Here is a 12,943-nt window from a genome sequence, read left to right on the forward strand (position 1 = left end):
CGAAAGCGCTTTTTTTCACGAATTTATATATTACGAATTTATTTAACGATTTTTGATTTATATCACGAATTTATTTGTTTTACTAGAATTTATTTGTTTATGCAGGTTTTTCCATTGCAATTCACTTATTTCAATTTTTAATAGACTTAATTATAGCCAAAATTTTAACCTTCTTAAAGAGATATCAGTTTTAGAAATTTTATCTTAAGATTTTATACTGTAGCACATTTCTAATAGGTTTAACGAATTACATGTCATTTATTTGAATTCAAATTTATTTTAATGACTTAGTATTTACTAAAAAGATGTAATTTTTTTTTTTAAAAGTTGTTATATGGATTTGAATGATTGTTTTGAATTCTTAGAATTTTGTGCATTTGCAATGTACCCAAGTTAGTAGAAAGCGAAGCGAGCTTGGTTTGCGAAGCAAACCGTATAAGATTGCGTAGCGATTTTCGAGGGTTGGCGACCGTTAGCGAGCAGGGGGCGCAGCGCACTAGTTGATTGAATTTCTACAACAAATAACTACGAGGGAAATGAAGGACACGCCTTCATGTAAAGATATTGAGAGAGTCGATTCGTAACCTTGAAGGTCACGGTCGAAAAAGAAACCGAAGGTTATTAGGGTGTCAATGGCGTAAAGAGGTGCCTGGATTCTCGAAATAAACTACTTGATTAGATGTCCCCCAAAAGACGATTGTAATTAATGCAGTAAATACAGTAGTCGGAAAAGAGAGAGAGAGAGAGAGAAAAAAAAAACTGGAGCATTTTTATGTAAATGTAGACCGTAGTTACCCTATAGCAGTGGTTTCCAACTGGCGACCCGGAGGCCGTATACGGCCCGCGAAGCCTTTTTTTGGGGCCCACGAACTAAAATATATAAGTTGTCATTTTTTTGCGGACAATTTTCGTAAAAAATCTATATGGGTTTAAAATAGTTTTCTCGTTAATAAAAACCTAATTTCTCCGTTTCTGTGAAATTTATCATACCAACGGTGCAAAAAAAAAAAAAAAAAAAAAAAAAAAAAAAAAAATTATTCAAATACAAAAATAATCGTGTATGTTGCTCTTTTTTATTTCATTTTTTTTCTTTGTATTTCGTGAATATAATTCTCCGATTTAACTTTTTGAAACCACTCATTTTCGACGAAAATATTTACACTCACACATTTGTAAATTTTAAATTTAAAATGCAAATATCTATTCTCTGGTGGTTGCAGCAGACAAACCTCAATTTTGTCATTGAACACTTTGTGTGCTAGTATGTAAGTTTTAATACAAACCTTTTCAAAGTTTTACATTTTAACAATTAGATATCTGTTGCACATTAATTGTTTAATACATGGGTGCACATTAAAGTTATTGTAGCCCAAATTTTTTAATATGCAATTAAATATTTTTAAAAATCTACTTCTTATTTTAATTTGTAATTCAATACTTTTGTTTTGTATAACTTGGTAAAAATCTGACAGTAATATTTAATGTTCCTTCAAACATAAAAGAGCCCTACATAAAATTTTACTAAAGTTGCTGCCCGCCATTTGATTGGCGTTTTTAATTGTGGCCCCCGGCCTCATGTAAGTTGGAAACCCCTGCTCTATAGTGAGCAATTCACTATTTCAAAAATATATTCTGAATTTTTCATTAAATGTCTAAAATACATAAATTTAATGACCCCTAAAACTTTATTTCTAAACTTCATTATTAAATCACATTCATAAAATATTTTGCTTAACCCGAACATTCATTAGATAGTTTCCTAATAAAATAATAGCAATGTAATTAGTCTTAGAGTTCATAATCGACAACTTTATGTATTCTTTGGCTGAAAGTTAAGAATTGTTTCTCCTTTTTTCATGAAAAAGAAAAATATTTATATATTATTCTACTACCCTTCATCTTCTCCATACTATTGCACTACCCCTTCATGCTTCGTTATAAGTTCAGTATTTTAAAGTAGACGAAGTTAAAAAGGATAAAGATTGGGTGAAAAAATATAGTGTTTGATAGTATAGCTTGCATATAAAGAAGTATTTAAATATAGCTTGAATTCGCATACATTGCAGAATAATCATTTTCTTAGGAGTGAAAAAAAAGAAGGTATTTAATGATTTACTTTGGACACAAATTTTAACGAAACGAAATTTAAGTACTATTATTAATTTATGATTGGAATTAATATTTAAATTTAAGTTTATGGAGCGACATTTAGTTTTATTGGAACTAAATTTTATGACTTCTATTGCAGCTCCTTTATTTTTTAGACTATGAAAACACAGAAATTGAAACTTACCATGACGTTACAAAACATATACGTTACAAAACTTATCGTATGCTACTCACGTCCCGCAGTTAAATGATAGTTAAATTCAACTGCAGGGTTCCCATCAGATCACCGAAGTCAACAACAACATCACTGGCTGCCGTCAGTGTGCGGGTGGGTGACCGCTTGGATCAGTCTGCCTAGGGACCGAGGGTGTGCAGTATGGGTCCTCGTTAAACTGTTCTACCGTAAAGTGCTCGACTTCGCGTGCAGGTAGTCGGGGTACCGAAGCGGGGGTGCCATCCCCTCTGCAGAGGATCAAAATTGTGATGGCATGTCTTCGGATCATCCTCAGGGATGTTTCCCAGTTCGTCACCAATAGCCCATCGTATAGCTCTAGTTTGACGTAAATGAACTACAACAACAACCTAATTTATTATTTGTATTTACAAATTATCATTTGAAGACCTATCATTTCAAGGCGTAAGAATACTCATTTGAAAAAAGAATCGTCATAAGGCACTTCTTATTTTGTTAACAATAGACAGAATTTAAAACAAAATGATAATTCGTAAAATAAACTTAATCTCGCTGTTCGAAGAATATGCTAACGCTAACGTACGATTTTGAACGGCTTGCCTCAAAAACATACAGTAATAAACAAGTAAAAAGAGGCCAAATCAGAACTGCCAAAAAAGTGAGTTCTTTCTAAATCTAGCAACCATATCATCTTTTTTAACAATATATCTCTAAATAATTAAATCAAATTTTCACCGCAAACTCACTAAAATTACTAAACATCATTAATATTTTATGAAATATAGCAGATTTAAACTCGAAAATTATAAAATTTATTATTTTTCATTAAAAACTAAAGTATCCATTTGAAAATATTGCTTCGCAGAATAAATCGTAGTAAGCAGCTGTATACTTTCTAACCGGAGGTAGAGCAGGTCAAGAGCTACAGAGTGTTGTTGTTTTCATTTATATTAAAAACACCATCCATACAACTGAAAAAGGGAAAGAGTAGGGGGGAGGGTCAAGACATAGAACCGATCGTCTCCCCATAAGGCGTATTCGAGCTAAGCGATCGTGAATTGTGAAAAAAACATTCTTTAAAAAAACTCAGTAATCAGGTCCTCTATTTTGAACTGCATGTAGTAAGAACATTGCATGCTATTGCCCTAAACATGGTTTCCGTAGTGGACTGATCGTTAAAACGCGATTGTTAGTAGAACACTAAGGTCAAGCATCATTAGCTGTGGTCAGTGACCACTTTGATAAGCCTGCAAAGGGGTTGAGACTGCGTGGTATCGTTCTATATTAAATTGTGTTGTTGTTGCTTCGAGTGCCACTTGCCAATACCGGCAAGCCTGCTTGGTGAAACCAAGTGAATTTAAGGCAGGGGATGCGTTTCTTGTTTCATAACTTGTAATCATTAATGTGAAATCGACGTCCACTAGACTCTGTGACAGAAATCTGAACGTCTAATTGGTGAATTATGTTATATGTGATAGATTTGACTAATTCCACCACTATCGCTTTTTCCAGCGTCTATTCTCACCCTTGAATTTCGGCAAGAACGATAAAAGAAAAGTAATAAATATCCATTTCTTATAATAAATAAAAATGAACCAGTATAACTTTTAACAGTGTAAATATTTGGAGGCTTGCAGAAATTGAAGTTGAATTAAGAGCCATTTGCACTGAAATTGATTTACGTATCTCTGATCGTGGTCTTGAGAGAAGGATAAATTGATTGACAGTAATGAACAGTGAGTTTATTGCGGAGGAATATATTTTGCTAATCAGATTCTCATTCTCCTTCGATGCCGATAGGAAGTGTGTGAAATCGCTTGCAGCATGAACGGCCCTTAACTTAATAAAAGGAACATCTGCGAGGTGAAGCAGCGAATTTGGTCAGGGCTAAAGAGAATAGAAGGGCTGGTTCACTCCTTTGAAGTAGCTCTCGCAGCGCCAATCCTCCGATTTTCTCTAGTGACGTCACTTTGGCGCAAAGCTTGCACTTTTACTTCAAGAACGGAGTGTTCGGCCTTACTAGCTCTAACTAATATTGGAGCATTTCTTCTTGCGAGATATTCTAAGACATTTGTTATTTTCTATAATGACTTTCCTCAGTTTTTTTCAGTGAATTTACAAGAATTTAAAACTATTATCGAAATGCCAGTTCGTGCGATTGCAACTTGAAAAAATTTTGATAGAAAAACAAAAGGAAAAAATATAATTTTCCGCGTGTTCCCTAAAGTAAATGAACAACTATGTAAAGAATGGATTCCGAAATGACACAGTTAATATAAAACAGCAATACGTTTATTCTGTCGTTAAGAACTTTTGTAAGAATTCATTATCTAAATAGAAACCGCCTCGTTACTTCAAAAAGAAAGGCAGGTGAAAAAAGTTAAAAAATGGATGAAGTCAAAGAAAATTAAAATGTAAATAAAAAGTATAAATAAAATATATAGTATATAGTTGAAATTCTCCTAATTTCATAACATATTTTTTAATGTAGTTATTCTAAATATTTATGATTTTTTTTAAAAATTATATTCTCTTAAATTTGAATGTCTATAAAATATATCATCGTAAATTTAAATATCTATAAACAATTGTAAAATTTCTAATGTCATTATGAACCTAACTTATTATTTTGTTTCAGTCATTAGCGCTTAAGGTTGATGTTTCCTAATGATTAAGTATGAACAAATTGCTATTAACGGCATATTTTAAAATCATGGATTCTAAATTTAACTCAACTTATTGTTATAAGAGAATATGTAGATAAAAAAAAGTGTCGATATATGCTTTCATTTTTCTTAATAATTAAAGTTAAAACTGAACTTTTTAAAATAAAATATTTATAGTGTCATTTTCGCCAGCTAATAAAACATTTTTATAAGTTTTAAATGGTATTTTTTTAATATAATGGCCAATAAAGTTTTTTTGAACTATGTTGATGAACGGAAATAATGTGTTAATTACGTAAAGTTTGAAAGCTAATAATAACCAGAAAAAGTCTAACTTAATTTTACAAAGGGAAAGATGCAGAGTTATAATATCTTTGCTTGCGATCTCCGAGATCTGAGGACACAGTGACGTCATGAGGAGGGAAATCGTAGCTTCAGCTCAAAGAGCGGAGTGACCCTTCTATTCTCTTTAGCCCTGGAATTTGGTAGCTTTCATCCCTAGTTCAGGTTGTTTCTTATCAGTAATCTAAATATCTACGTTGATCAGTGATACCAATACCATTAAAAAAAGTCCAGAATAAAAAAGTTTGGTAGCCGTTTAATTTGTCCCATTTTTCAGTTTTATGGATAAAGAAAAAGATTAGGCGAAAATGGGTAATATTAGGTAGTAAAAAAAGTTCTGCAACACTTGCAAAAATTTCAACTTCTGTAAATTTTTATTGTGTCTTATTGTTTTCTGGTGTTCTTAATTTAAACTTTCATCAATAAGCCCTAAATAACTTTGGATGAAACTAAACTTCTGGTTTTAATTCGTTAATGCTATAAACGAAATCTTTCTTCAAGGGATGCTGCAAGGATGTCTCAGAACTTTTTTAACAACCTAATAATTGAATAAAAAATAGTCTGAAAATTTATTTATGTTTTATTATTTGTGACGCGAGATTGTTGAGTTCACAATGATTTTTGTTTGAATTATATTGTATTAGAATTGTTATATTTTTTTGGCTAATGGCGGGCACTTGGGTCTATTTCCCATTGGCCTCAGAAATGCCAGTATTGCTACTCTCTTATCGTTACCCAGTGAGCACTTACGGCTAAGCCACCGTTTATAAGGCGGGTTACATTCACACACAATCACACAGAAGAAAGGATATAGAACAGAGAAAGAGAAAGAAACATCCATGCCCTGAGCGGGATTCGAATCCGCAACCATCGGCTCCGCAGTCAGGCGCACTAACCACTCGGCCACCTGGTCGGCGTCTATTAGAAATTTAGTAGTATGAATATTTTCGTTAGTAGTATGAATCATATCGCACTAGGGCTGCACAATAGGCTATTGGAGACGGTCTGGGAAACATCCCTAAAGATTATTCGAATACATGCCATCACAATTTTTGACCTCTGCAGAGGGGATTAGAAGTCGAGAATAAAAATTCATAAAATAGTTTTCATATGTACCCCAGTTAGAAAAATATCAGCGAAAACACACGACATGTGATATGAAATTATCAGCGAAAACATGACATTTTGGTGATCAAAATAGGCTACAGCTGGTGTAAAGTAGAACTCTCTACCGATGGCAACATTTCGAATGCTTTCATCGTTAGCGTGTGAGGAGAAGGAAGTACGTTAGTTTTTGTCTTGATTTTCAGATAGATTAAAAACGTTTAAGTTCGGAAACTATATGGAACTGAAAACTACATTGAACATAGTTTTAAAAAAAGTGTCGCGGAAATTTAAAAAAATATTTTTGACAGTTAAGTACGACAAATAATAAGAAAGGGGAAAATATCGTTGTATATTCCTATACAACAGAAAAGATGAGGAGAGGGAAAGGAGTAGGTCAAGATATGGAACCTATCTTCTCCCCCAGATGGCGTATTCGAGCGTTGCGTTCCGAATAATGTTCTTAAATGCATTTTTTGAGCGCCTCTTTTTGCAACCCCTGTTTTTTTATTATTTTGTTTTATGTATTTATTTTTTATTTCGTGTGTGTGTAACACTTAAATTCAAAGAAAAAATGCAGCAGTTTTTTTTTCAAAAAAACTTTTATTGTAACAAAAATGCAACATAAAAAAATGGCATGTTCCTTTCTCATTTGGAACAAGTAACATATTTGGCTGAAATAAATGGTTCCTTGTTAACAGGTATGGTCGTAGCAGTTATAGTAAGAACTGGTCTATCACATGGAGTACTCCGTTCGTAGCTGTGATATCTGAGAATGATACCGGAACAGAATTGACTGTCATAACACCTAAAATGAATGTAAAGAATGAAGATTTAAAGTAAAATAATTCTAAGAATCACAAATTATTTATTTTTCATTCTCCTTCCTTCCTCATTACTCTCACTCAGAATACTTACATCAAAACAAAGTTGTCAGTGTTAAAGGGTAATTCTATTCTAGCGTCCAAAAGAATAAGTATAATTAGGGAATATACTTCAAAAAGATAATAGAACATATTGAAATTCGGAAAAAGCACTTTTATTATAAAAGTAATGAATTGTAAAAATTCGTATTTTGAAAGCATTATAAAACAAGAGGGCGGTTTTGAAGCATTTATTCGATGGTGTCGTTCTCCTTAAAACAGTACTATCTCGCCCACATTTTTAGTTTAGAATGACAAACCAAATCTTTTTTCAACTATGTATGAAAATAGCTACAGAAAGACGTAGGTATGTTATTATTTGATTTACATTTATTTTTGCCGGAATATGTGATTTGTTTATGAGCTCTCTTGTCTTTTAGGTTTGTCTTTAAATTACCAGGCTATGGAGTTGAACATTGATAATCGTAAATCCGATTTGGTCGACTGTTCAGCACTGGTTATAAAACAAAATATGTCCTGTTGCGCTCAAATATTTAGGTAAAGTATTTAGAGAGAAGCACCGAACGTTGACTCATAACATCATTTTGTTACGGAGGAAGGAAAGGCTAGATGTGAGACTTCGCCAAATGTGGTAAGTAACTCCACTGACTTTCTCCCCAGCGACCCTATTTCTGGCAACTTTAAATCCTCTTGTTGAATTTGTCGTTAGTTTTGTAGGAACCCTAGAAGAAATCAACGGTACATATCAGCACTTTTAATTAAAAGATTTTACCTTCATTAAGAGAAATCTTCAGGGGCTGGTTGTTGTCACTCTTTTTCTCTAGATCTTCCTGAACTCCACTTGAGAAGTATGTTCCTCTCACCAGATGTCGCTTCAATAAATCTGGAAGGATAAACATTATGTAATAAACTCATGCACATATAATATGAACTTGATACATGATTTTAGAACCTTTGTAAAAATTTTGGGAAAAAATACACACATTAGAGATTTAAATTAATATTTAAGTGAGGAAAAAAAAACACTTCTGAATTCTGACCTATCTATTGAGGTCAACATAATTGAGGGGAAGGATTAAAATTACAGAAGGCAAGTTCATGTGTCTATAGAGAAACGCTTTCATCCTCAAATTAACTGCATTTCATTTGAATGTCATTTTGATCCATCCTTCACCTTTATTGATTTTTAAAGTGATTAATTTCATCATAGTATCCAGGGTGGTTAAAATTCAACTGGTGGTAATTAGAAATTTGTAACTCCCATTCTACAGGAAGGATTTGAATGAAAGTTTAAAAATTCTATGATAAGAGGTCATCAAATCTTCTACGATAAGAGGTCAAACATTGCTTTTTTTGTTGTTTAGATCATTGGTTTAAGTTGTCATAGATCTTCGTAAGTTCAAATAAAATAATAAATAAATAAAATAAAATAATAAATAAATAAAATAAAATAATAAATAAATAAAATAAAATAATAAATAAATAAAATAAAATAATAAATAAATAAAATAAAATAATAAATAAATAAAATAAAATAATAAATAAATAAAATAAAATAATAAATAAATAAAATAAAATAATAAATAAATAAAATAAAATAATAAATAAATAAAATAAAATTAAGGAATAACATAATGTTTTATTTTTTGTGTATTTTGCAAGCTCTGAGCGCAAACATTGTCGGACAAAAATATGAATATGGTAAAAGTAATACGCTAACGATGAACAAATTTTTTTTAATCGATCTTATGGATTATATTCCTTATTGGGTAACAATTAAGCAGTTAAAACCTTTACTAAAATTATTATAAATAAAATAATTAAAAATAATTAATATTTTTTTGTAAAATTTATTTATATGAAAAGATTGAGCGCAAGGCCATATACGGAGTTATATTTTTGAGGGGGAGGGATGGCATGCGAAAAAAATTGCATTTTTCAGGAATAAAATCTAGATATTGCCCTTTACTATGCAACATTTTCTGTTTAAAAACGACTATTAGAGAAACATTTCTTCCTTCAATTACAATTTTCTTCGAATAAATCATTGGTTAATTCATTTTAATTAGATTTTTTTATAAAGAAAAGGATAAATAAATTATTGCGAAAAAAACAGTAATAATAAAATAAAAATGTAGTTATTGGCTGCTGTGCAACGAATCTTAAGAGTTGTGAAGATTTTCCCCCAACTTATTAAGACAGTTAGTGTGTCATATCCTATGATAGATTAATCTATTATTGACATATTATTTTATTGATGAATATATAAATTAATAAATACATGATTATTTAAACTTAAAGTTTATTAAATTGCATTAAATAATACATAAAAATATCACATGAAAAATTAAAAGAAAACTGATCAATCGTCACACTATCGGAAAATGCTAAATATCGTCTACTAGAAGTTTTAACATCTCTTCCCAGACTGACAGAGATATATAAATCTTGAATTTTCAAATGTGAATTCGATTTAAACTCTTCAACACCTATTTCAGTGCTAATTTTTTGAGTTATAGTTCTTGAAAGACAGTTGTTTTAATAAATATAAAGAATAAAAAATGATATTTTAATGTTTGTTTTAATTTTGGGAGCGAGGGTTCACACCGGCCTATACCTTGATCGTAGTTTTTGAAGGACGGGATAGGGTTTTGTGGCTTCTTTATAATAGACATAAATAATTTTATATTAAGGTTGGTAAGTTAAACTCCACGTAATTGGAATATTTTAATTTTCTCATCGTTATTACTCAAGCTACATGTGTCCTTCATTTCATAGCTACCTTTATAAAAATGAAGGTGGACTCATAGTGAACGCCATCAAATTTTAGTGTATGATTTTTAATGCTCATGTTCAAACGTTCAACTCGCCTGATTGGGAAACGCTCTCTGACGTAAGAAGTTGTGTCAAAAATTTTATTCACTAGTCGATTCTGAACTAGCACAGAGGTCGTAATACGTTGAGACGCTACAGTCAACGTTCACTGTGAACAAAACCTAAATGTTAAATGAAATGTTAATGATATGTGTGCCTGATGAAAAACGTAGCTGGAAAAAGCAAAAACATATAACTTTAACTTTTTTTCTACGAATTCAAATTTGCTATAATTTTTTTTTAAAGTGTGGGCGCAGATTAATGAATACATTAAGAGGATAATTAAATCATTTAGCTACAAATTTGGTTTAAAATTAAAAAAGTATTCTATGATTTCCGGACTAGTTATAGATTTTTATATTATTAATTTTCGTGAAGAAGAATGTTTTATTTTTTTTCTCCATCCATAATGAATGCTAAGAATGAAATAATTGTGTTATCTCTCTTTATCCTTCAAACGGTTATTAAGTCTTTTTTTTAATACTTATTAAGTTACTACACACATTGTTATTTTTGGCTATAGATATACTGAACATTTATAACTATAGATAAACTTAACATACTTAATATGGATATACTTAATATTCATTTATTCTTATACAAGCTATAGGCATACTTTAAATTCATATCTCAAACAGATATGTACTTAACATTTCCATGCTGTTTTGCTGGTTTTCTTTCCTTAGTATTTTAAGGACAATAATGAGTGAAAATTACCTGTGAATGCCTGTTTGTTGTCAATGAGGGATTTCCTTTCTTCTGGGCTCAGTGATTGGAAAGCTGTGTCACTCGGAGCGAAGAAAGTCAGAGGTCCTGTTCCTAAAACAATTAATAAAAACCATGCTCATTAGATCAAATTACATGAACAAGTTTTAGGCAGTTTTTTGAAGACTTAGTCGTCCTCTGTGATAACACTATTCAGCAAATAATACGCTATTATAATAGCTGTTGTTCATGACTTATGTTCTGCTCATCGCGCTCTACGTTAATGGGTTACCTGAAAGTGACGTAGTACGGGTATATCAATTCTGATTGGTTGTGGAAACGTGGCATTTGTTTACGTTTGCAACTGTTCTTTCCACTCTATTTCGAGTAAGCCAAGCACATCAAGTAACAATTCTCTTAAATCGAACATTTTATGCTCTTACTCAAAGATTCTTTCATAAAGATTTCAGTTCTTTCAAAATATATATTTCTTATTTAACACAAAGACAGGCATGAAACCAAGTAGACAAACTAATTATACATCGAAGTTTCCAGGTACACAAAACAAAAATATACCACCGTTGTAATAAAGTACATAGACAAATAATAAAGTAAAAGACGTAGACGAGAAAAAATTATATTTCAACAAATTCCATGTGCGATGCGGCGCTGTATTTAATCAACTTTACATTAATTAACATTCGGATTTATGTGGAGAAACTTAGCTCAACTTCAACAAGCCATTTTGCTTATTGTGGTGTTCTATCAAGATTCAGTTGCTTCAACAAACCTTTTTGAACATTAGTAGTCGTAAACCCATAAAATTGGGTCGGCTGTTCAACGACGGTTATAAAAAAACGATCAGTTGAAGCTGACGTCATTGGTCACTTGTGTGGGTATTGTGATCTTTTTTCTTGAAGTGCAAGTACCCCATTGGTGATCAAAATGGGCTGCAGGTGGCGTAGAGCAGAACACTCTACTTATAGCTACACTTCGCATGCTTTCCCCATTAGCGTGTGGAGAGTCATAGAGGAAGGAAATATGTTAGTTTCTCTCTTGATTTTTATATACACTCTATAACAAAAAAATCGACGCACCAAGAAGCAATAATCCGACTGCTTTGAAATTTCGTATGCATGAATGTTTTGGCTCGATCAGGATGGAATGATGCCGACTGGGGACGTATAGTCTTTAGCGACGAATCCCGCTTCCATCTGTGTCCTGACGATCATCGAAGACGTGTTTGGAGACGCACAGAGCAGAGGGGGGATCCTGCCTTCACAATTGCACGCCACACCGCCCTCAACAAGGCATTATGATCTGGGGTGCCACTTCCTTTGACAGCCGGACCCCTTTGGTCGTCATTAGAGGTACACTTACTGCACAGCGGTACGTCGACGACATACTAAGACCTGTTTTGCTACCGTTCCTTTTGCAGCTCCCTGGGCTGGTTTTTCAGCAGGACAATGCCAAACCACATACGGCACGTGTTGCTATGAACTGTCTGCAAGCTTGTCAAACTCTTCCTTGGCCTGCCAGATCACCAGATCTCTCTCCCATCGAGCATGTCTGGGATATGATGGGAAGGCGATTGCATCTGGCACGGAATGTTGATGACCTCGGTCGACAATTGGATCGAATTTGGCAGGAAATACCGCAAGAGACCATCCGGGAGCTTTATCGATATAAGCCACGCCGTGCGGCAGCTTGTATCAAGGCTAGAGGCGGATCAACACCTTATTGAACTTGTTACTGTAACTCTGCAATAAATTATTCAATTGTTCTGAAATTTTAATCATTTACTATTCTGTACATTGTCTTCCTATCCACTGATTTTCGTTTCAATTGGACAACTCCTTCTAGGTGCGTCGGTTTTTTTTGTTATAGAGTCTAGTTTAAAATCTTTTAAGTTCGAAAGCTAAATAGAACTGAAAACTACATTAAACATAGTCCTAAAGAAAAGCATCACGGAAGTTTTAAAAAATATTTTTATTAAGTAAAAAGGATAAATAGTAAGAAAGGGGAAAATATTGTTGCATATTCCTATACAACTGAAAAGAGGAGGG

At 32.5% G+C, this 12,943-nt stretch overlaps 1 protein-coding gene across 2 annotated transcripts in view; it reads right to left on the reverse strand.

The window, feature by feature from the left end:
• Positions 1 to 6,997: 6,997 nt before the first annotated feature.
• LOC107442704 (uncharacterized) overlaps positions 6,998 to 12,943 on the reverse strand; it is a 35,428-nt gene continuing 29,482 nt past the window's right edge. For both annotated transcript variants that reach the window (XM_087157125.1, XM_071177373.2), the window contains exons 13-15: positions 10,890 to 10,991; positions 8,071 to 8,181; positions 6,998 to 7,222 (exon numbers count right to left, since the gene is read on the reverse strand). In XM_087157125.1, the coding sequence (XP_087013251.1) occupies positions 7,131 to 7,222; positions 8,071 to 8,181; positions 10,890 to 10,991 (305 nt within the window). In that variant the 3' untranslated portion in view covers positions 6,998 to 7,130. The remainder of the gene's footprint in view (positions 7,223 to 8,070; positions 8,182 to 10,889; positions 10,992 to 12,943) is intronic.

The sequence above is a fragment of the Parasteatoda tepidariorum genome, chromosome 2 (genome assembly GCF_982258835.1).
Source record: "Parasteatoda tepidariorum strain Cologne lab strain chromosome 2, Ptep-v5.0, whole genome shotgun sequence".
NCBI lineage: Eukaryota > Metazoa > Arthropoda > Arachnida > Araneae > Theridiidae > Parasteatoda > Parasteatoda tepidariorum.